The following is a 23,811-nucleotide window of genomic DNA, read 5'->3' on the forward strand; positions in this document are numbered from 1 at the left end:
TTTTGCATTTGTATTTGAGGAAAGCTCGGTCAGGCAAATCACATGATCATCGTGACGTCATCGTTTTAAAAAAGCTATGTTTGCAAAGTGTTTTCTGTCCTCACTGAAACGCAAAGCAGGCGCCAGTTTCAAAATCCTTCGGTTACGTTTTCGAAAAGCTCCGCTTTAGTGATGGATCAGTGTGGACGGTGGGCCTAGCCGTAGAAATACAGCTGCGTTTTTAAATTTCTGGATCCGACGTAGTATGAACGAGGCCTTAGCTGTATCGACGACGCGAGCTCTTAACCTAGATTTCCCCTCAAGTCGAGCTGCGAAAGCCGAGCTCGCAACGAGAAAAATTTCCGAGACGTCCAGGAAACTCGGTGTTCCCATGATGAAACGCATGATGTCACGCTTTTCCGAGTTTATAATTTAATTCAAATAAGAAAATAAGCCTCGCCACTCGATTTATCGTGCAGTTTAGTGAATAAGCGAAGTTGTATAAGAATGTGTTGCAAACTCAAGAAATAATGCGAATGTTTACAAAGAAATGTATGAAAGGGTGCTAGCGTTGCCCTCTGGCATACACTTTTTGGTATAAAGAGGTAGTTAAGTTTGGGATCCCATATTTCATAAATTTGCAACAGAATGTTATGAAACTTCGCCTGTTTACTGATGTGGGCATGAGAAATTGATCTATGAAGGTGGTTTTTTTTTTCGTTATTTGAAAAATACGAAAAATCGTTGTTATTGCGTGACATAGTCAGAAAGGTTCTTTGAAGCAGCGGAGAATCCGTGGTTGCAAATATACAGTCCGCGTTTTCTATGCACTTGATCATTGATCACTCAATCCCCGTCGTGCCCTTGAGCTCATAAGGTCATATACACTCGATCACTTGCGTATGAAAAAACCCTGCAAACATGATCCTAATGTCCCAAAGATTAATTTCATTGGCTCCCTCTTTTTCTTAATTTTCTGCACAACATGAAAGTAATGACAACGATACAACTAGTGATGTCACGAAGCTGTGTGGTTGCGCCATCATCCAGCGTCCTCTGCAGACGTTCTTATGGCTTGACCAGGGCCACTAGTTTGACTTGACTTGGCCAGGGCCTCTAGTTTATCATTGCTAACTGTAAAATGGTTTTACCCTCGTTAAATAAAGTTATTATTCTTCTTCTTCTTGACAAGAACTCCTCCCCGACATTTTGCGGTGGGAGGATTGCGTGACGAGCCTAACCGGCCTCTGCGCAGAGGCTAGTCAAGCCGTCAGATGGTCACTAATTTTGGATTCATGTCAACCAGCCGGTTCCAAACGACTTAAAACCTAAATCTTATTAATTTAAGGTACATCCAGGGTAAAATATCTACCCCTCAGTCTATAACTCGTGAAATTCCTGCCTTTACATATATTCCAGCCCGAGGCAAGAAGTGGAGGTTTCCCGTCTAGTTCATAGTCTGAGCTACGGTTCTTGATATTGATTCCGAGTTATACCAGATACTGCTGCAAGGGAAGGATGAATGCCGATGACTGGAAAATAGTTTTTCATTTCAATATTACATTGTGCACAATTATTTTGCATTGAGCCTGCAACCTTTGCTCGCATTGCGGGCCTCTTGGTTGAGTTTTGAGAGACGACTGGGAATGAGTCAACTTGATACTGTCCCATGATGCTCTATTATTCGCCGCTTGTTCCTCTGTCAGCGGTCTCTCGTCTAAATGTAAATACGTTTCTTCGAGGAAAATAACAATATGACGAATGGAACAAATTTAGCTGAACTTTCGGTCGAATTCAGCCAGAAATCAACCGTTGAGGATTTCAAGAGCTGCTGCCAAGATCCAGCTTTTACTCGAAAGATGGACAACGATGTTCTTACCACGCTAAAGATCTTGATCATCGGAGAAAGTGGCGTAGGAAAATCAAGGTAAGCTTACGTATACAGTATGGTGCCCAGTTCTCGGCCACAAAAAACGTAAACTTGTATTTCTTACCTTGGAATAGCCGTAAGGACTTAAAATTTCACGGATAACTAGCTTCAGCATTCCGTTTACACATGTAGAGCTATCGACTGCTCAACGCTGTTTTCTCCCGAATAATAACGAAAATGGAGGCTTCGTTCGTGGGCCCAGTTATCGGCTAGCGGACCCACTTCTCGGCCACAAAAGAGTGCATGCGATTCCTCAGAATAAAGAACGCTCTATTACCATTTTTTTGTTGTTAAATCACTTATAAGGCTTGTGTTTTGATATTTCGATCACAAATTATCCTTAAAGAGCATTGTTTCATGTTAGAAAAGGAAGTTTTTTTGCACACCTAGTTTTTCTCTTAAGTGCAGTGATGCGAGGCTAAAAAGAGTTGGGTATTTAAAACGGGGTTAAGTCAGAGCTTATAGTCTTCAGCATGCCACCCCATTACAGCTTTATTTTTACAACTGACTTGACACGAATACTCCACACAAAACTATGAGCGCTTTTAGTGTTGAAGGCGAGCAGGGTGGCCGAGAATAGGCAAATACGCAAAAGTACTAAGGAAATATTGAGGAGTGAATTTAGGTCAAAGAATTAAACACGCCAGGAAAAGTTTATATTTAACAGATAGCTTTATCACTCTACATTCTTTATGCCAAGAATTGGCTCATTTGGGCTTTCTAGACGGACAAAATATAAACTTGAATTAAACCATTTAGTTCGAGTAGCCGTAAACAAACACGTTTTCTGGGAAACCAAATTCACCTAGCTTCGCGTCACGTCGACGTGCTCACAGAAAAACTCGGCAGGACGAAACAAAACTTGGCAGAACGGAAGACAAGGAATCAAGCTACCTTTGGAAGCAATTGCTTTTTATTCAGATTCATTTGTGGCGCGAAAAATAAACGCTGAACAAAAAGTGGCCGAGAACTGGGCCTGGCCGAGAACTGAGCCCCACACTGTAGTGGATGCGAAGTCGCGTGTAATTATTATGCCACTAACCTTTTTGAGGTTACCAAGTACTTCTTATGTAGTTGAATGTGAGTGTAATGTATGTATGAAAATAAATAGATATTGTTTTGTATTGATGCGGTAGGGATTTATAGATGCAGCTTTGAAAAATCATAATTTATGTGAAGAATTTTTTTGCGATATTTTGGATGTGCTTTCAAGTTTCTACTTACACATCTTCATCTACACTGTACATCTACATCTACATTTTATTTTATTGAGTCAGCAGAAATTATATAGAGTTATTACGATGACTTAAACATAAGAATTAAATTATTACATTAACTAATGAAACTGTTGAATGTAATAGAAAAATACTCATATGTATTTAATACAAACATTACAATTAAATTAGTCAACTAATTTTTATAACCGTTTCCATGCAAACACAGCTTGCTACTAAGATTTACTGATGACACGTTTGACCCTGACATTGGAGCAACCATAGGTGAGTGTACATTCTGATGCATAAAGGATGTTACATACTTGTCTTACTGAGCAGCAGTGGATGATTCCAGAAAATATCCATACCTATACCATGGACGGCTTTTAGGATTTCCAAAGGGGAGGGGGGTTCTTTGAACTGGAATTCCGAAGGAAAAGGGGGTATTTACGATTGGAAACCTGAAGGCATGGGAGGATTTCACAGGTGGGATTTCTGGAGTAGAAAGAGTAGATTGAGCTCCTTGAAAACACTATTGTTGTGGACTTTTGTAGTTCATCTACAACCGCAGTGCAAATATGAATTATTTCATATATACTTCACATCATTTCACTCCTCACGGGAAGATATGCACTCAATTAATTGACCTCGCTCCCAATGTGTGGCTTCATAGCTCAGTTGGTAGAGCATCGCACCGGTATTCGCGGAGGTCACGGGTTCGAATCCTGTTGAAGCCCTGATTTTTTCAGGCTTCTTCTTTCCAATTGCTTAAATTGGAAAATTTGCGATGATCATTCTTCACTTTCATCTACAACCGCAGTGCAAATATGAATTATTATACTTCACATCAGAAGTGTGGACTGCTACAGATTAAGAAAGAGTATTTGTTCGATAGGTGCTCGAGCTAGTCCAGTAATTTAGCAATGCTTGTAGGCTTTTAAATTTACTTTTTGTTGTGAACATTGAAAGTCACGTGTTTCGAATACAGGTTAGTAGTGGCTTTTTGTTTTGCAAAATACACGCAACTGCGTGTGTGAATAACAAAGGTTTCTTGCTCCAATTAAAATACACACATTTGCGTAAAATTACACGCAAATGCATGTAACTACCAGATCAGTAAATTTTACATGCGTGTAATTACACGCACCTTACACGCGCCATCCACACACTGTCCACGAATACTACACACATTTTAAGTGCATGTAGGTGCTGCAATCCCTTTGACCGGTACTGTAGAAGTGAACAGTAAAACGTGGGTTTCACATTTACCTTGATGAATTTCTTGTCACATGAATAAAATCTGAAAATGTATCTTACTTACCGCTTGCAAATTTCTTGTTACTCTCGTCTCCTGTCGGATGAACGGCAAAAAAACTTGCACCAGTCCCTCGCTTCCAAGGAACGCCTGCCAGATTAGTAAGCATATTCGACGGTATTTTTGACCACCAAAAGATTTTAACAATCAGAATTTGAGCTATTTTGCCTTGTAAATGTCAAAACAACACAAGAAAACAAAGAGGAGGAAAATTACCGTGAGTGGTGTTTATTTTTATAGCCAAATTCAGACTTAAAAAGGAGTTTGCACAGCCTGGCCACACGCAGTAGGTTTTTCTTGTCGCTGAAGACAGATCACAACCTTGAGGAGGCATAAATTCATGTTCATTTGTTCATATAGGCATTGCCAAGTCAAAAACGTACTTCAAAAAAAAGAGCGGAAATTCCGAAGGGTAGGGGGGTTCACGATTATGGAATTCTGAGGGCGTGGGGGGGGGGGGTAACGCATTCTAGAATTTCTGAAGGCAAGGGGGGGTTAAAATATGGAAGCCGTCCATGGTTGGGTATGGATATTTTCTGGAATTGCCCAATGTGGAGTGTATACACATCCCAGTATAGTCAATCAAACATGGAGAAATCAAACGTAATCAAACTCAACCAGTGGACTGAGTTTGATTGAGTTTGGCAATCCAACAAAATCGAACACCAAACTTTGAGTGAGTTCGATTTCCAAACCAATACCACTCAATTGAACAAATTGAACACAACTGAATGCAATCCATTAGATTGTATTTAATTGAGTTTGGCAACCCAACTCAATTGAACACAATCTAATGGATTGTGTTCAGTTGTGTTCAATGAATATATTCGTTGAACAAAGATCAAGTTATGTGGTCTCAAAAACACAAAAAAACACGTGTTCTACCATAGTAACTCAAGCCTCAAAAAACTTGTTATTGATTTTCAGCAACAGTTTTGCAAAAATCAAGAGTTCAGAAATGAAACGTTCGATTGAGTTTGATTGACTAATCATTTTTGTGTCAGATTGATTTCGTTCAATTGCAGAAATCTATCTAACTCAATCCATGGAGTGACTTCAATTGAGTTTGACAATTTGATTGGATGTGACTGACCATGCTGGTATACACCTCTACATGTGTGCCAACCATCCCAGTTTTTATGGAAATCTCTCGGATACAGCATATGGATCATACAGACCAAACCTCCTGGTCTCCCACACAGATCACCAAATCTCCCAGATATCAAAGAAAGCACTAAAAGTATGTTACTTGCACACTTATTTTGGTTGATTTTTTCCCTTTTGGGGGGGGGGGGGAGAATTTCATTGATGTTTGACACATTTTTGTGGTTAAATCAGCTATTGTTGACTTCAAGCACGTCTTTTTGGGGTTAAGAAGATAAAACTGGCAGTCTCCCAGCTTTTGATTCGTTTAGGTTGGTTTTTCTACATACATACCTGTACAAAACAAACTCCAGCAGATGGGTGTGAGGTGTTTACATTGATTTCATGATGCATTCACCTCATTCCATGGTCACTTTTCTCTCAGCCAGGTTGCCTGGAAAAAGTTAGACCACTTAATTTAGTGTTTTTCATGGTATGCATCTTGTATGACATTAAAGGTGTTGAACATTGTACACCATGTTAAGTCACCATGTACATGTGTAATCATGCTGTGCCAGGATCCAATAGAGTTCCATTCTTCTTGTTTTATCTCGATCTAATTTAGTCCATTAAATTGTAACAGCGAGTCAGGGAATTATATTTGAAACCTGAACTTTTCTTGGAAACTCAATCTGCTATTGTCACTGATGGTCGTATACATGTAACAAGCCAAATTAGATGCAGTGGTAGAGATCTCAATGTCAGCTTGTGACCTGCTTTGAAAGACAATCATTACTAACACATTTTAAAAATGCAGATAGTATTACATGCAGTTGTAGCTTCAGAAGTCGTCTCTCTAAATCTGATAACTGATAACAAAATATCTGATGCTATTAATTAATAAAAACAATTCAGGCTATCATCTGTAACTTCTCATTAATGTAACAGTAATCTTTATTTCATGTTGACTGCATGCTAAATTATTAGACCTGGTTGCGGGGTTAATATCTAGTCATCCAATGCTTGACGATCCCAAATGACAGCTGCGAAGGAGAGTAGTTAATAACGTGAATTATTTTTCCTGATATATACAGGTGTTGACTTCAAAGTAAAAACACTGACTGTTGATGGAAACAAAGCAAAACTAGCAATTTGGGTAAGAAATATTGTTATTCAAGACCAATTATTACATTGTATCAGTGATAGAATTTCAGCAAAACGTTGACCCCCCATTGATGCCCTACAAAATCAAGGACTAGATAAATATACTTTAAAAAAAGCCCAGAGCTATCAATTCGATGGATTCAAGTTCACAAATTTAAATAAAATAATTTAGCTTGTAACCTGAAATTTCCAAGGTGGCAGACAAGTTGCAGACTTCCAACTCTCTTTTCGTTTGACTGTAAGTGCAGGGATTTTTTTTGTGGAAAATCGAGCAAGGAATAAGTTGGAACATCATCAAGTATGGTCAGTACTACGTTTTAGAAATTAAGCAATGAAAGTTTTCTACAATGTACGTATAGATATTAATTGAAAACTATGACTGCAAAAATACACATGTAGCAAAGAGTGCAATTAATATCACATGAACATGTACATTAATAAAAACCTCACTACTTTTGGAGTTCAACAAGGTATGTGTGTATTTTAAATATGTATATTTAATGTAAAATGAACTACAAAGTCTAAAATTGAAATTGTTGCCTTTTTTAAGAGGCGCCCTCTGTAATTTTCAACTATGGCCATTTGGACCAGAAAAAATCAAATTCCTCAAACTTTCTCAGATGAATGGTCTACATAAGAGATTCACAAAAATATAACTTTCAGTTCAATTCGATTCGTATTTTAGCGCTGGGGCCACCATCTTGGTTTTGCCCCTCTGAGAGGGCTTTCAGCGGCCATTTTAGGGCACATTAATTTTTTAACAATTTGCCATACAAAGAAAACGATCTAGATCCGGGTAAAAACCCTTCATTCGAGACAAGCAAATGTTTCTTGTTACATTGAGAGGCTGTTTTGGCAATTTGATCATCACCTGATTTTTCTACAGAATTTTCAATTTCTTCCCTTTCGGACTACTTATGAAGCGCCACAAAAAAGGCGAAGTTTAAAGGAAAATATCGCCAAAGGTACATCACTTGAGATCCCAAAACTACCCTCCACTTAAAGAGCAATGTCTCACCTGTAAAAGCATGCAATAAAATTTTGGGGCAGTTAAAACTGTAAAATGTTAGAAGAAGAAGTTTAAGCTGTGCTCTTGTCAACAAAGACCGCCGTCCTAATTAGCATAATAGGGACCTTAAGATATGAGGACGGGAAGGCCAGGACGGCAACGGCAGTGGACGCGGGAAACTTTCGCGGGTCCCGTCGTGTCGCCAAAAACAAAATGCTTAAGATGTGCATTTTCGCAAAGGACGGCGACGTCAATAATTGGAACCTCGTACAAGCTATTCACAGAAGCAATGACATCCATTAGACTATAAAAGAGATGATAGAAATCTTATCCTATTAGGCTTTAACGATAGTGAACAGCGATGCTGAATTTCTTTTTCTTTATAAGCGAAGTAAACATCTGTCAATATTTTAATAGAGAAACCATAATTTCCGTCTGAAAAAATTAAACAAACAATCTGATCGACCTGCTTCAGATGGCTTTTTACCACTAAAGCGTTTGGGAATTCTGTTGCCGAAGAATCCTGACTTTTGTTGAACGTTTCAATTTCCATCTGTAATTGTAACAAGCATTATAAAAATCAAACAAACGTTGCATCAAGTTCCGGGTAGTATAAAACAACAACTAAACATCAGTTTGAAAATGTGTATTTTATTTGCTCAATAGATGCTCCATGGCATTCATTCTTACAACAATTTATCAACTGTACTTACACTGTTGTATTCTCAATGCATACAGTTTGTGTTGAGCTTGCACACTCGTGATAGCGTCTGCACACTGGCTGCAGAAACACAAACGAACAGACAAGGAATATTTTTACTCACATTTTCGTATCTCAGCGTAGTATTCTACACTACAATCACGAAAACTGCGAACGCTATAAACATTTCTATCAATATAACTGAAAATAAAGTCGATTGGAACAGTTATCGGGGCAAAACAAGTGCAAAATACTCACGTCTTCGATACGACGGCTAGTCGGGTGAAATGGCGTCCTCAACGAGATGAGGATGGCAGAGAGATTAGGCGAGAGTTCTTGTGCGCATGCCCGGTTGAGTCAATTTACTTCCGGTAGCCATCCTAGCTTGTCCCGTCCTGGTATCTTAAGGTGCCTAATAACATAAAAATAACGATGCACAAAGAAAATAATGATATATTCCACTTACCTTACGACATGTCGACAACTGGATGTTCCACAATGCCTCATGTTCTATTTCCAGTATGTTTCAGCCACATTTTCGGTGATTAGTGTACGAAATCACTCTCAGACATCGCTACGGTTAAGCAGATTTCAACTCTCCGAAGCCCGCTTCATAACATCTATCAATATTATTTGTCTTTCGCCTCATAAGCTGCCGTTTACAAGAAGTTTAACAATTTGCTGAGATCCTAACTGACCCATAAGTCTGTTAGCAGCCTTTAAAATCCTCCTCTTCATCGAGGATTCTCATCAAGAACTCGTTTAAGCTCAGTTCTGTTTTGATCTGTTAGGCACCCGCCATTATTCCACAGATTGCGTTACATTTGACAAATGCGCATTCCAACGGGTAGGGGTAGGGTGGGTAGGAAGTGAAAATGTAACCGACATTAAAGCCATTTTACGCATTTCTGTACTGTGGCTAAACTAGTAACTAGCTTTCCCAGAATGATTTGAACATGAGCTTCTGCTTGTAGGTATTTTCTAGGTTATTTTGCAGGGTAGGGGGGGGGGGGGGGTCGTGTATTAAAAAAAAAGCCCTATTACGGGTTTTCAGGATACTGAATATTTGGGTAAAAAATTAACAGGATGCAAGAAATTTAGGGGAAAAATTAATGCGGTAGAGCATGTTTAGATCAGATAAAGCGGGACAGTTGTGTCTTTCGCTGCCGGAAGTGCCATCAAATTTTGCAAAAGACAACAGACTGACGAAAAGTGCGCGAGAAGTAATGATAAGCGACGTTTTATTGAAACTTCTTACATTTTCTTAGCTGTGTCACTTTTCCATCAGAAAAGAAAATGCTCAGAAAATTACTGAAGGGCAGTTAAGGACGGTACCTTCTTTTTTAGGCATGGTTTAAACGCTAGGCGCGCGCTTGGGTTGGAACTAGTGACGTAATTAACTACCCTACCAAGTGTGCGACTTAAAAAAAATTCTATTGTGGCCGAAACAAATTTCGCACAAAAATTACGAGCGTGTACTAAAACCAGGATTACCAGAAAAGCAGCATATCGCTAAGCACTAACTGTGAACGGCTTCCAGCTGAAAAACTACCTTTTATCGTATCCGTAGAAAAAATCATACTGAAATTCAACTGTAGATGGCATAATGCGTGCGCAAAACAACTGCGAGAGACGTCAATGTTTAACTTACTTGGAAAGTAACAGGAAAAAAAGTAACGGACACCGACAAAGTTTTCGAAAGGATGAAACAACTCATTTCACTTTTAACAAAGGGGTGATTACAGCTACATTTTATGGTATGAATTGGAAGTGACAAGCCTATTCGACAATGCATTAGTTTTTGGCTGTGAGGAAAAGTTATGTAGACTGTATTTTGGCTAAGCCAGAGGAGTGCTGTTGCAACGATTCTGTCATTAAATACATATCAAAAGTGGTTTTTATGTTACCACTTACCACGTAGTTTAAAGATGTTTTTTAATATGTTTAGTTTTCTGCATGTAAAGGCGACCCTTAGGAGAATATGTGAAGAAATATCTTTACCTTTTTTTCAGAAAAATGCTACCATCAGCATTAGCTAATAAACTTGGAAAAATTAATGACTACCCCCAGTTTTCTTTGTGGATTCTAATAACCCTGGCTAAGATCTACTTTTTCCACGTTTTCTTAATCTGGCGGAAACACGTTTGTATTTTGTAGGCACCATTCATTGTGAGCCTGAGGCACCCCACAGCCGCTAATGTTGTTCAGTTCTGTGATGGAGCACAGCTGTATGTCTGCACAAGACTAGTTTTCAACCCTATGCAGGGCACTTTAAAATACCCGCATCTATCAAGCGAAGCACTAATGTTGACGTTTAGCTTTTTAAAGACATCATAGATGCGTTTAAGACACACAAGTTGAATGAGTCATAAGCAATTGGATGAATTAACTGACACTTGTCAAAAATATCTGCAGCTTGATTCTCAGCGGTTGTTGTGTCTTCTTGGAGGACCTTCTCCTGTCTGTTTCTAAGCTTTGAAGCCATCCTCGAGAGGAAGGATTAAACGTGGCAAGGAGTCAGGAACTCATCACAGGTGAACCGCCTAATTCCTGGCCTCACCTTTTGAGCGCCTCATCTTTTGTGCTACAGTAATTGCTTCGACTTTTATGGCCGTTTCCTGACCCAAGAAAAACTTTTCTTGCGCACTGCTTGTCAGTCTGTTGCCTTTCGCGACATTTGATGGCATTTCGGGCAGCGAAAGACACAAGTATAATGCTGAACAAAAAGAACACAAGGAAGAGGCTTTTTATTGGAGTTCTATCCGTATTCTATTTGTAATAAATGAAAATTCTCGTCAAAAACTAATGGCTGTAAATGAGATTAGGATAGTTGTTTACAAATATAGTGTGGAATGTTGTGCCTCATCTCTTCGCAGACACAAAGGTTGCCATGTAAGAAATTCGTGTTAAACGGTACAGAATTCGGAGGGTCCACAATAGGGTTCTCAGATCCCGCTTTCCCGCCCATTTTTTCCTGTTGATCCCGCAATCCCTCCCTTCTTTACTTGGCAATCCCGATCCCGCCCACTTTTCAATAACGTTTTTCCGTTAATTATTAATTTGTTAAATAATAATTAACGCAGAAACTTTACAAAAAATAAACATTACAGAAAAGATCATGAAAGGCCTATCTGTATGCAATGGGTAGCAGATAAGTAACCAGAAATGATTGTTACGTTTCCTTCTTTAAACGTTTCACTGTTTTGGTTTGCTCTTTTTCGACGTATCAGTGAAAGAGAGAGATTGTTCACTCCCATAATCCTAGTCCTGGTTTTTTGGAAGACAATCATGAGCTGAGTATTTGAAGATGTGTGTTAGTTCGTGCGTCTGACATTCGATAGGGTGCTAGCTCAATGGGCCCTAATCCTGTTCTTATGTATGGTGTTTTTTATTTAGACAGGAAGATTTGGTCCGTATTATCTCCATCCATCGAGTTGTACAAACATGCACCGTCAAATTGTCGGAAAAAAAAGAAAAAAATGTTAATTGAGTATTTTTGCAGAACATTAGCCTGCTATTGAACCAAACAGCACGGCCAAATGTAGACACTCTCCCTAGCGGGAAGTTCGTTTCCCTGTCATATTCCGAAAAGAAATTGTGCAGAGAATTGCATCTTGAAAAGTAAATTATTGCGTAAACAGTCGCCACAAAAAAATTCCCACTCCCGCCTGATGGTCTGTCCTTACAACCCATGTCGCGAGGAAGAGAGACCCTGGGAATGAGCTAAGGCCGGTTTTGACATAGCAAGTCTCACGTGCCGTCCACGATCGAAGAATTTGAAACCGGAAATATAAATAATATTTTCATATTAATTCCTCTTTTTGCTCTTTGAGGAAAGCATACCCGTTGACACTAACTTTACGTGCGATTCAAACGAAAGGTATTTTAAATAATATGCATCTATTTATACATAAACGTTTATTATTAACCACTTCTGTTAACGAGACCACTTCAGAATGTAACAGTCACAGCATAAAGCAGAGGGCATGAAGGTCATGCCTGATCAGACCAGACACACCGGGAATACATCACAATACCTACCAGGGCCTACAAGGTCTAAAACAGTCAAATGCAGCCAAGGTTTAAAAAATAAACACTCCTGACAGTTTCTTTTAAAGCTTTGAGTGTCCTCACTTTCCTTGAAACTTGTGCTCGGAACTTTTCTTTCTGAAGGAAGGCATTCCCGCTTGCACCCTTTTCATAATAAATGGCGACGCAATTTATATTGTCGCATACTTCGTTTCCCGGTTCGCTCGGTAAACTACTCTCACCGCTATCCGACGTGGCCATACTGGCCACAGCAAACCACTTAGCGCTCGTAAAAAGGTTGAAAGACATCAAAGACTAAAAAACCTAGAAAAGATCAGGACTGAGAACACTGAGGTCAAGAATACAGACGCAAATGTCGGAAATGGACAAATGACATTTATGTCAGAGGTCAACACAAAAGATCACAATAGGACTCAAAGACCTTATACGGTCTGATACTAACGTAGGGTAAGCGATAATGGATACGTTTGACAGGACCTGACTGGGTACAGAGCCGTTGCTATTCATCACTTGAAACCTAACTCAGCTATACGCACTAAGGTTTATTTCCGCCAGCTTGCGGTTTTTGCGCTGGTCAACTTATGATGAAGTCACGATGGAGTTGAAATCCCACATCCCGCTCTTTTTCCCTTGACAATCTCGCATCCCAACCATATAAAAACACGAAATCCCGCTCCCACACGCAACTGAAATTCCCAATTCCCGCCCCTGTTTTCAGCTTAAATCCCAAATATCACCATAAAAAAAAGCCAAATCCCGCATCCCGCCAAACCTATTGGGAACCGTCAATTCGGGACACATTTCATTCTCTGTTTATTTTTATTTTTTATTTTTTTTGTAATTTTTATTTTTTTTCAACATTTTGGGTTATAATACATACAATACAACACAAGACATAACACTAGTTACAATACTTACAATACGTCATAACTACAATAGATTACATACAACAAATTATAATTACTAATCGTAGCCTAATTATACCTAAAGAATATACAATGCGTTGTTTACAATAGTGCAGCTACCCAAATACAGAGAAAAAAAAAAAAAAAAAGAAAAAAAAAGAAAGTAAGTTAGTGACATGCTGAGAAGGAGAAATTACAAATTAAGCTCAACTATTATTAAGAGATGGCATTAGTTTTTCCCACTTTTTGTAATGTTTATAAAGTTGGTTATTTTTGGTAGCTATTTTTTTTTCAATGTAATAAACGGTTTTTGTCTTTGCTAAAAATATTGTTAATGTTGGTTTAATTTTATTTAATTTACATTTATAAATAAAAAACTTTCCTAGCAGTATCAAGTGATTCAGGATAATAAAGTCTTCGTTGTTGTTGAACACTCCAAACAATATATTTTCAAATGTCAAAGTGTCCAAAGATACATTCTGGTTTGAAAGCCAAGAAGAAAAAGCCCGCCAGAAGTCTTTTGTTGTATCACAATAAAAGAGCAAATGTTCGAGGGACTCGACCTCTTTCAAACAAAAGGTGCACATTGGTGATTCAATCATTTTAAAACGGAATAACCTCTCATTTGTGAAAATTATATCGTTTAATAATTTATATTGGAACTCTCTAATTTTTGTTTCAAGTGTGACAGTGAATGGTAAAGAATAAATTTTTTTCCAGTCTTCTATAACCTCTGGATATTTGTCCTTCAACTTCCTTTTGGCGGTTGGAGGAGTTTGTTTCTTTGTTTTAAATCCTTTATACAAAAGTTTTGAAGAGGCTTTTAACAGATCCGATTTGGTTTCGTCGATATAAATATACACTGTATCCAAATGCTGTTGAGGATATAGTTGCTGATGTTGAATATGTGATTCTTTGATAATTAATCTCCATTCTTTTGGTATGGCATCTACAATTCCTATTAATTTGAAGTACTGGATTGGCGATAGATTCGCTTCCAACACTTTAGGGCTTTCAAGAAATTTACCCGTATCGGATAACAAGTCACCAATTTTAACAATTCCTTTAGTAAACAAATGTTTTTCAAAAAGAGATTTTCCGTGTATCACAATATTCCTATTATTCCAAATAATTTGGTCTACAACATCCTCATAGGTGGCTACCTTGAATTTCTTTAAATTACGAAATGCCTCTAGACACTCTTTGTAGAATATTGGAAGATGAACCGGTAGTTTACTAGTTTCAAAATCACAGAACAGGATGAGTTTTCCACCTATATTTCCAAAAAAGAAATCATCTAAAATAGTTTTCCAAGTGCTGTTGCTCTCTCCTAGATACTTTTTTAAGATCATCACTCTTTGAGCCGATATCATGGATTCAATATCAAGCATTTTTAGTCCTCCATTTTCAATATCATTGATAAGCGCGGTCCGTTTAATTTTATCGTTACCTTTCCAAATGAAACCGAAAATCAGTCTGTTTATCTCCTTGACAAGATCGTTTGATATTGAAATTGCAGTCGCTTTACTCAAAAATTTTGGAATAATGAAGGTCTTAACTATTTGAATCTTACCAATCAGGGTAAGACCCCTCCACTTCCACATACTCAGCGTTTTTTTAATAGATTTGAATATTGAGTCGAAGTTTGCTTTGTCTCGTGATGGTTTGTGATAGTCAAAAACGGTACCTAATATCTTGATTGATTTTCGCACTTTGTGAGTAAAGTCATTTTGTACTAGTTTATGTGGGCCGATACCAAAAACTTCTGTTTTATCGTCGTTAATTCGGAGACCAGAATGCAATGAAAAAACCTTTAAAGTTGTACAAAGTCGCGAATATGCATTTATGTCTTTTAGAAAACAAGTCATGTCATCTGCAAAAAGCGTGAGTTTGATCTCCACGTTTTTGACCATTATTCCTTGTATGGTTTTATCCTGCCTGATTTGACATGCGAGAACTTCCAAAGCTAAGATGAATAATAAAGGTGATAGAGGGTCACCTTGTCGTACACCACGATGGATACAGAAAAGATCTGTAGTAAAGCCGTTATTTAAGATACAGCTGGATATGTTTGTATAAAATGTTTTTACCCATTGTAAAAAATACGGTCCAAAATTGAATTTTTCCAATACTTTAAATAGATATGTATGGTCCAGAGAATCAAATGCCTTTTCAAAGTCAATTGCCATTAGAATACCTGTTGTATTTGTGAGTTTTGCCAATTCAAGTAAATCATCGATTGTTCTAACTGCATCAAATGTAGACCTTCCTTTGATAAAACCATTTTGATTATGGTGAATAAGTTCTGGCAGGATTGGCTCCAGCCTTCTAGCAAACGCTTTGGATGCAATTTTAACATCTACGTTGATCAGTGAGATAGGTCGCCAGTTCTTTATAAATCGTCTATCTTTATCTTTTTTCTCCAATAGGGTAATCATTGCCTGCTTTTGCGAAGTTGATAGTTGCCCGTGTTGGTGAGAGAAGTTTAGAGACTTTTCGAGATACTTTGCAACCACGTGCCAGAACGCCAAGTAAAATTCCACAGTTAAACCGTCACTTCCAGGTGTTTTGTTTTTCGGAAATGTCTTCAATGCTTCGTACAGTTCGGATCTAGTAAGTTGTTTATCTAAAGTCATTTTCTCTTCATCAGACAATTTTTTAGTATCCACTTCATTAAGGAAACGATCAATTGAATTCTCACCTAAATTATACGAGTCTCTATCATAGAGTTTTTCATAGAAATCATGAATCTCTTTCATTATTTCTTTTGGGTCTGTTATATATGAATCATTATCCACGGATAATTTCCGTATACATGTCTTTTTCTTTTTAGCACTTTCTAAATTTAAAAAATACTTGCTATTCTTTTCGCCCTCTTCATACCAACTCACCCGAGATCTTATGATTGCTCCTTGTGTTATATAATCATAATGGCGTTCGTATTCTGATTTGAGAACTTCTAAATCGCAGAGATTTTCAGCACTTGGGTGTTCGTCACATTTTCGCTGACACTCTTTTAGTCTAATTTCCAAATTTACCAGCTCTGACCTTCTCTCTTTTGCTTTCTTCTTACTATAACCAATCGTTTCATAGCGTATTTTATATTTTAAATAATCCCAGGTAACCCGCGGGTCTTCGATTTCTCTACTTTCGTCTACCCATTCACCGATTTTGTTTCTAATTAGGTCTACATATTCTTTATCTTCTGACAAACTTGCATTGAATTTCCAAAAAGACGGTCCATAGGTTGAGTTCTCTATACCATTAATGTACAACGTAATGGCGGAATGGTCAGATCTAATAGCAGGGATAATATCGACCTTATCAACTTCTTCCTGTATATTATTTGATATCAACCAATAATCTAACCGCCGTTGAATCATTGGAGTTTTCTGTCTCCAGGAGAAACGTTTTAATTTTGGGTTTCTGATTCTCCAGATGTCTATTAGATCAAGAGAAAAACATAGATTTTCTATCTTTTTGGACGATTCTTTCAATTTTGGAGATCCTCCCGATCCATCCAAATCTGGGTCGCGGATAACATTAAAGTCACCACCTATTATTATTTTGCAATCAGTGTCAATTTCCAATTTGTCGAATTCGTTCTGTATTTCGTCGTAAAAGATGCATTGTTCGTTGGTCTTATTTGGCGCATAGATATTCAAAAATAAAAAAGATTGACCTTGAACAAGACCTTTTAGAATGATATACCGACCTAGATTATCTTGTTTACATACCTCAAATTTACAGTCAAGCCCTTCTTTGACTAGTGTTAAGACATCTCTGCTGTGTTCAGAACCATGACAAAAAAACAAGTCTCCTCTCCACTGGGATTTCCAGGTGTTTTCCACCTCGGATGTGCTGTAGGTCTCTTGTAGAAAAATTATATCAGCTTTATCCTTCATACACCAATGAAAAAGTGCTTTTCGTTTATCAAAAGATCTTATCCCCCGAACATTTAAGGATAGGATACCAAAATTTAAATTAAGTTTTGTAACTTTTTAAGGACATATTTAAGTGAAAAGGCGAGCAGTTGCAGAGAATGAGATAGTAATCTTTAGTAGATGAGCTAATGAAAAAATTTGCATGTCTCTTGAACAAGAAAAAGGTAAAACTAATTAATATTGAAAAGGAAAAAGAAACAAAAGAAAAACATTTATAACACCTACAACTACAATTGAACATGTATGTAAAACAGTAGCCAGCGATAAAAGCTGTTAATTGCGCTACTAATGGAATAGGTCTTGCACGCATTGCGCTAACTAGATGACACGCATGCAGCTCCATTTTTAAGAACAAGTGTGAATGAGGCTTACATGTTATGAATACCTAGATAGAGAGTTTATGTTCCAAAGAAATTAGAAGATTCGTATACCCTCAATAAAAAGTTTGTCCGGCTCTGATCTTTTGAAGAACGCCGATTTTCCGTCTTCTTTTGCTTTTTTGAACTTAGGCATTAATTCCTTTCTGCGGTCCACAATTTCTTTCGGAAGGTCTGGCGATATTCCGAAACCAGTTCCTTTCAGCTTTCTTGCACTTGACATGACTCGCTCTCTGTCGGAGTATCGCAAAAAACGTGCGATTATTGGTCTTGGTTTTTCTTGCGATGGGTCGCGCTTGCCAATGCGGTGCACTCGTTGATACTCAAAAGAATCCGCCTCGCTGATGTTAAGTTCCTTCTGTATAAAGCCAATTAACACCTCTTTGACATTTTCTTCTGAGAGGTGGAAAGATTCAGCAATGCCGTAGAAGCGAAGGTTTTCCCGTCTTTGATACACCTCCATATACAACTTCTCGTTTCTTAAGGCCTCGATCTTTCCCTTGAATTTGTTTTCGGTGTTTACTGTATTTTCTCGGATAGTTTGTTCCAGAAGCTTTACTTTCTTCTTTAAATTTTCTATCTCTGTATTTGCGAACGACATTCCTTCATCTAACACCTTCAGTTTTGTTGTGGCGTCCCTGCTGAAGCTTTCAAAATGCTCAGCTTTATCCTGTAACTTGTTAACCTTTCCATCGACCACTTTCACAAAACCCTCAAGGATGTCCAATTTCTTTTCCATGTTGTCTAACTTCTGCAGAACAAGGTCTAGCTTCGGCATTACAGAATTAGCCAACTCCACGGCAGCGGCGGTTTCGTCTTCTTCGCTCGATTGCACCGTGTCAGACATGTGCAACTTGACTTTGGCTTTCTTCTCCAACGGTGAAAGGGATTCTTCTTCCGACGAGTTGGATACACTTCTCCAAGTTGGCCCAGTTCTCTCTACATGAGTTTTTCGTCTGAACTTTTCTCCTTTTTCTGCCATGTAGAGGCCTCCATATACGAATTTTGAGCGGAGCTAGCAAAAACACGTCTATACTCAATTCTCTGTTTATTTCTCCAACCCCGTCTTTATCTATCTATTCAGTGTAACAAGTGTGGGCTTCGAAATTACTAACAAGGAGCTGCGTTACCTAACCTTAAAACCCCTAAAATCTGATACAAAACTTTCATATTCCATCGTGATATAAGTACTAAGAGTCCAGAATAAATGCTTATAGCAGTTGACATACATTTATTTTATCCTAAATAGCTGACCATTGTTGAGGCCCCATAATGGGAGGGGGGAGGGGGGGGGGGGTGTCGGTGTATCCCTTATCCTGTTAATTTTTGTCCTAAATATTTTGTCTCCTGTTAAATCCAGCTCAGCGATTTCCTACTCGATTAATGTCCTGTTTTATCTGATCTAAACATGCTCTACCCCATTAATATTTCTCCTAAATTTCTTGCATCCTATTAACTTTTTACCCAAATATCCAGTATCCTGAAAACCCGTAATAGGGCCTCACTGATGAGCTGATCAAGATACACAGATCATAATCTTTTGACCTGAAACTGTCTATCGTTTTTTTTTTTTTTAATACACAGCCCCCCCCCCCCCCTCCCCCTCACGTACCCTGCAAAAATAACCTAGAAAATACCTGCAAGCAGAAGCTCATGTTCAAATCATTCTGGGAAAGCTAGTTACTAGTTTAGCCACAGTACAGAAATGCGTAAAATGGCTTTAATGTCGGTTACATTTTCACTTCCTACCCACCCTACCCCTACCCGTTGGAATGCGCATTTGTCAAATGTAACGCAATCTGTGGAATAATGGCGGGTGTATAACAGATCAAAACAGAACTGAGCTTAAACGAGTTCTTGATGAGAATCCTCGATGAAGAGGAGGATTTTAAAGGCTGCTAACAGACTTATGGGTCAGTTAGGATCTCAGCAAATTGTTAAACTTCTTGTAAACGGCAGCTTATGAGGCGAAAGACAAATAGTATTGATAGATGTTATGAAGCGGGCCTCGGAGAGTTGAAATCTGCTTAACCGTGGCGATGTCTGAGAGTGATTTCGTACACTAATCACCGAAAATGTGGCTGAAACATACTGGAAATATAACATGAGGCATTGTGGAACATCCAGTTGTCGACATGTTGCGAGGTAAGTGGAATATATCATTATTTTCTTTGTGCATCGTTATTTTTACGTTATTATGCTAATTAGGACGGCGGTCTTTGTTGACAAAAGCACAGCTTAAACTTCTTCTTCTAACATTTTACAGTTTTAACTGCCCCAAAATTTTATTGCATGTTTTTACAGGTGAGACATTGCTCTTTAAGTGGAGGGTAGTTTTGGGATCTCAAGTGATGTACTTTTGGTGATATTTTCCTTTAAACTTCGCCTTTTTTGTGGCGCTTCATAAGTAGTCCGAAAGGGAAGAAATTGAAAATTCTGAAGAAAAATCAGGTGATGATCAAATTGCCAAAACAGCCTCTCGATGTAACAAGAAACATTTGCTTGTCTCGAATGAAGGGTTTTTACCCAGATTTAGATCGTTTTCTTTGTATGGCAAATTGTTAAAAATGTGCCCTAAAATGGCCGCTGAAAGCCCTCTCAGAGGGGCAAAACCAAGATGGTGGCCCCAGCGCTAAAATACAAATCGAATTGAACTGAAAGTTATATTTTTGTGAATCTCTTATGTAGACCATTCATCTGAGAAAGTTTGAGGAATTTGATTTTTTCTGGTCCAAATGGCCATAGTTGAAAATTACAGAGGGCACCTCTTAAATTAAATATTAATAAATTTGCTTTGGTTTCTACACTGTATTAAATGCTTCCAGTTGTTGTATTTTTAGGACACAACAGGACAGGAGCGGTTCAGAACATTAACTCCAAGCCACTACAGAGGTGCTCAGGGAGTTATCCTTGGTATCTAAATTTGGCATTTTCCATGATATTTATTTGAAGTCTTTATTTTTGACTTTCTAATGGTTATCTTTCTGTGATGTGTTCTGGCCATACAATTTATTTATTAATAATGTCCTCCTTCTTGCCTGCATTCCTACTGGGTAATGATTTCTCCTAGTAGAGAAATTGTCATTCTACATGTATAATGCTTTTTTTTTTTTTTGTTCGAAAAGAAAAAAAATAACAGCTTATTAATGACCCAGACTTTATCTCTGTGTCACGTTCTCTGGCAAGGCCTTTTGCTCAGACTTACAGTGCCTTTCTCTATCATGCTCAGGCTTGACACTAACTTTTTACACCACTTTCCACTGAGGAAAGTAGATTTCAAATATTACTTTCCATCTCAAAATTTTACTTTCCAAAATGGAATGCAGTATAGTTAAATCAAAGCTGCTAACCATGGTAAATTGATAAAATATCTTACTCAGCAGTTCTCTTGATACTCCAATACCCTAGATCAGTAAATCCTAGAATGGTGCAAACTCATCCTTTTGAAGACTTAAAATCATTGTCGGATGGTTATTTTTATCATTTGATTATTCTTTATACACACGTTTCCACACACCTTTTCAGTGTAAAAGTTACGTCGCAGCATAAGCAAAAAAATTTACTTCCCAGATTGTGTCAGTATCTTGGTTCATTTTTGATTTTTTACTTTCCTAGAAGTAAATTTGCTTTCCAGTAGAAAGCGGGTAAGTGTTAGTGTCGAGGCCCTGTCATAAATGGGCGGGGATAACCCTCAGATGGACTAGCATCCCATCCAGGGGAAAGAATACTAATGAAACCAGAGATGCCTGATGCTAGGCTCAAGTGAGGATGTAACATTATTCTTCTTTGTTTCTTTGCCCTTTAGTGTATGATACAAGTAGCAGAGTTAAACATTTGAGAAACTGGAAGAATGGCTAAATGAAGTGGCGATGTATTCAACAACAAAAAAAACATCATTAAAATGTTGGTCAGCAACAAAATAGATAAGGTAAACCTATTCAGAATGGTGGTCTGGTAATTGCTGTATTTCCTTGCATATTGAGAGGTGCAGGTTTTAGATGGGAGACATGGCACTGGCTTAATGGTTGTTTTGCTGGACTCTGGACCAAGCTGCTGACATGGGTTCAAGCCTTGGCCGAGTTCAGTGTGTTGTGTTGTTGGGCAAGACATGACATTTTTAAAAATCGTACAGTGCCTCTCTCCACCTCAATATATTGTAAGTGTGTAGTTCCTTGTGGAAAATGACCTGATTGGTTCATCAATCGTCTGCAGTTTGTATTAAGTGCAATGTTTGTAAAGTTTTGAACTCACTACTTAGTATTTTATCGGGCACGCTGAAGAATATCTTGAGAGTTGGCTGCAGAGACCACGATGGAAATTTGTCACACATAGAGATTTAGATTTAGAAATTTTCCAGATTAACAGAGGGTAATCAGCATTTTACATGTATGATGACAAAATTATTCACTGATAGGTCTGTTTTTATTTATGAACTATCAAAGGCCACTCCTGCCAGCTATGGGTCAAAGTTTTTGTTGTTTTCAGTTAGAACTTGCATCTCTGCATGCTTGCACATACTGAGCATGAGTGTATCAGAGGATCAGAGTTCAAACTCTACACATTTAGTGCAAGAATAGCTTTTCATTTACTCCATCAAAGCTCCATGTACAAGGCTGAATTATAGTGAGTATATTTGTCAAGAGATGGAGCTTCATTTGAGATTTGTGTCTTACAATTTTAGGAAGGCCGTGAAGTTGACAGAAAACAGGGACAACAGTTGGCAAGAAGGCATTCCATGTTATTTATCGAAGCAAGGTAAGCTTGCATTTGTTTATTGTGCACAAGTTAAAATGACCAGTTTCACACTAATTAGTGGCACTGATTCATGAATAGAGAGACTGTTTTCCATTTATTCAATATCTGTTTATCCTACTAGTGAATAAAATTCATTAATGCACGACAGCTACATCACTTGACAATAATATCAGTTCAAATGAACACACATACTCGAGATGTTCTTTGTTTGATGACTCTGTTAACTAGTGCCCCACTGTTTTTTTCAAATAACACGATAAATATTTAAGCGAAAAAAATCACGAAAGTAAAGCAACGTAATGTTTCAACGACTTCATGTCATCATTGTCAAATGAAATATGTAGTGGAAAAATGAACCCTTTATTTCATCCTTTCAATCAACATTATTAAAGACCTGATGGACATTTTACTCTTTTCTTACATTTCTCACATAATTTTATCTGTTTATAGAACTTCTTGCATGAAATACTTGCTGTGATTTGGAATCCAATCTCTTGGCATTATAAGCTATGGCTGACAAGCTTATCTTAAGCCAAGCATTGAACATGTTTCAGTACACCTGTGAAAGTCTTCCTTGTCTAAATGCTTCTAAATATTTTAACTAGTAATGCAGTTGAGGGTTGGTTTTGTGACTTGTTGATGATTGGTATTTTGGAATTATTTTGAACTACAGGGCCTTGTTCAGTCCTTGGAAGGTTCACATCTGTCATCAGATCCAAACATTGTATTAATTTCAAGTGATAGCTTTGTATGACAATGAAGAGGTACTAAGCTGATGGAGCAGTTTTTGATTGAGCAAAACCAAAACTAAAGTACTCTGACTTATCAATCATAAAGGACACAGACAATCCAGTGAACCAATCAAAACTCGAAGTAGTTGCATGTAGCAGACCAAAACCGCTGGAAAACATGCATGAGTGAGTCACGATAGTTTTTGGTTTTACTTCTGACTGGATGAAAAGATGCTGCCGGTTTTTTTAAGGCAATGGTGTGGCGTAGTTATGCAAAACCAATTACTTTTCAGGACTCAAAGTTAACGACCAACTGGTCGCATATGCGACTAGATTTTTGGCTGTGCGCCTAAAAAATCATGTGGTCGCACCCCCGCGCCTTAAAAGCCAAAGTACAGTGCGACTTCTCTAGTGCTTACTCACCTGACCATACTAACGTACTCAGATTGATAAATATAAATATAAATATAAACATAGATATAACACAACCAGGCACCAAATAACAAAGTTGCACCATTTTCCTTTCATCGGTGTGTGTTCTATTCGTCATCTTTAAGCCTAATTTCCCAGTGGATTCTCCAAACTCGAACGTTCATTTCTTCCCCACGTTCTGTCTTGTAAACCACTCCGTTGACACATGCAAATGAGGGAATGA

The 23,811-nt window shown here is 38.0% G+C and overlaps 3 protein-coding genes across 7 annotated transcripts in view; 2 read left to right on the plus strand and 1 right to left on the minus strand.

Moving 5' to 3' along the window:
• The window catches only part of LOC145486656 (aspartyl aminopeptidase-like), a 108,725-nt gene that overhangs the window by 80,726 nt on the left and 4,188 nt on the right, over nucleotides 1-23,811 (plus strand). The window lies entirely within an intron of this gene.
• On the plus strand, nucleotides 1,457-22,570 carry LOC145486665 (ras-related protein Rab-18-like). The gene is made up of 5 exons (XM_081465377.1): nucleotides 1,457-1,906; nucleotides 3,353-3,408; nucleotides 6,616-6,677; nucleotides 20,511-20,583; nucleotides 22,352-22,570. The coding sequence occupies exons 1-5, from the start codon at nucleotides 1,734-1,736 to the stop codon at nucleotides 22,360-22,362; spliced, it is 375 nt and encodes a 124-aa protein (XP_081321503.1). The 5' UTR covers nucleotides 1,457-1,733; the 3' UTR covers nucleotides 22,363-22,570.
• LOC145487018 (uncharacterized) lies at nucleotides 17,137-18,701 on the minus strand. Its single transcript, XM_081465725.1, has one exon. The coding sequence runs from the start codon at nucleotides 18,650-18,652 to the stop codon at nucleotides 17,708-17,710; it is 945 nt and encodes a 314-aa protein (XP_081321851.1). The 5' UTR covers nucleotides 18,653-18,701; the 3' UTR covers nucleotides 17,137-17,707.

This window comes from Orbicella franksi, chromosome 5, assembly GCF_964199315.1.
Source record: "Orbicella franksi chromosome 5, jaOrbFran1.1, whole genome shotgun sequence".
NCBI lineage: Eukaryota > Metazoa > Cnidaria > Anthozoa > Scleractinia > Merulinidae > Orbicella > Orbicella franksi.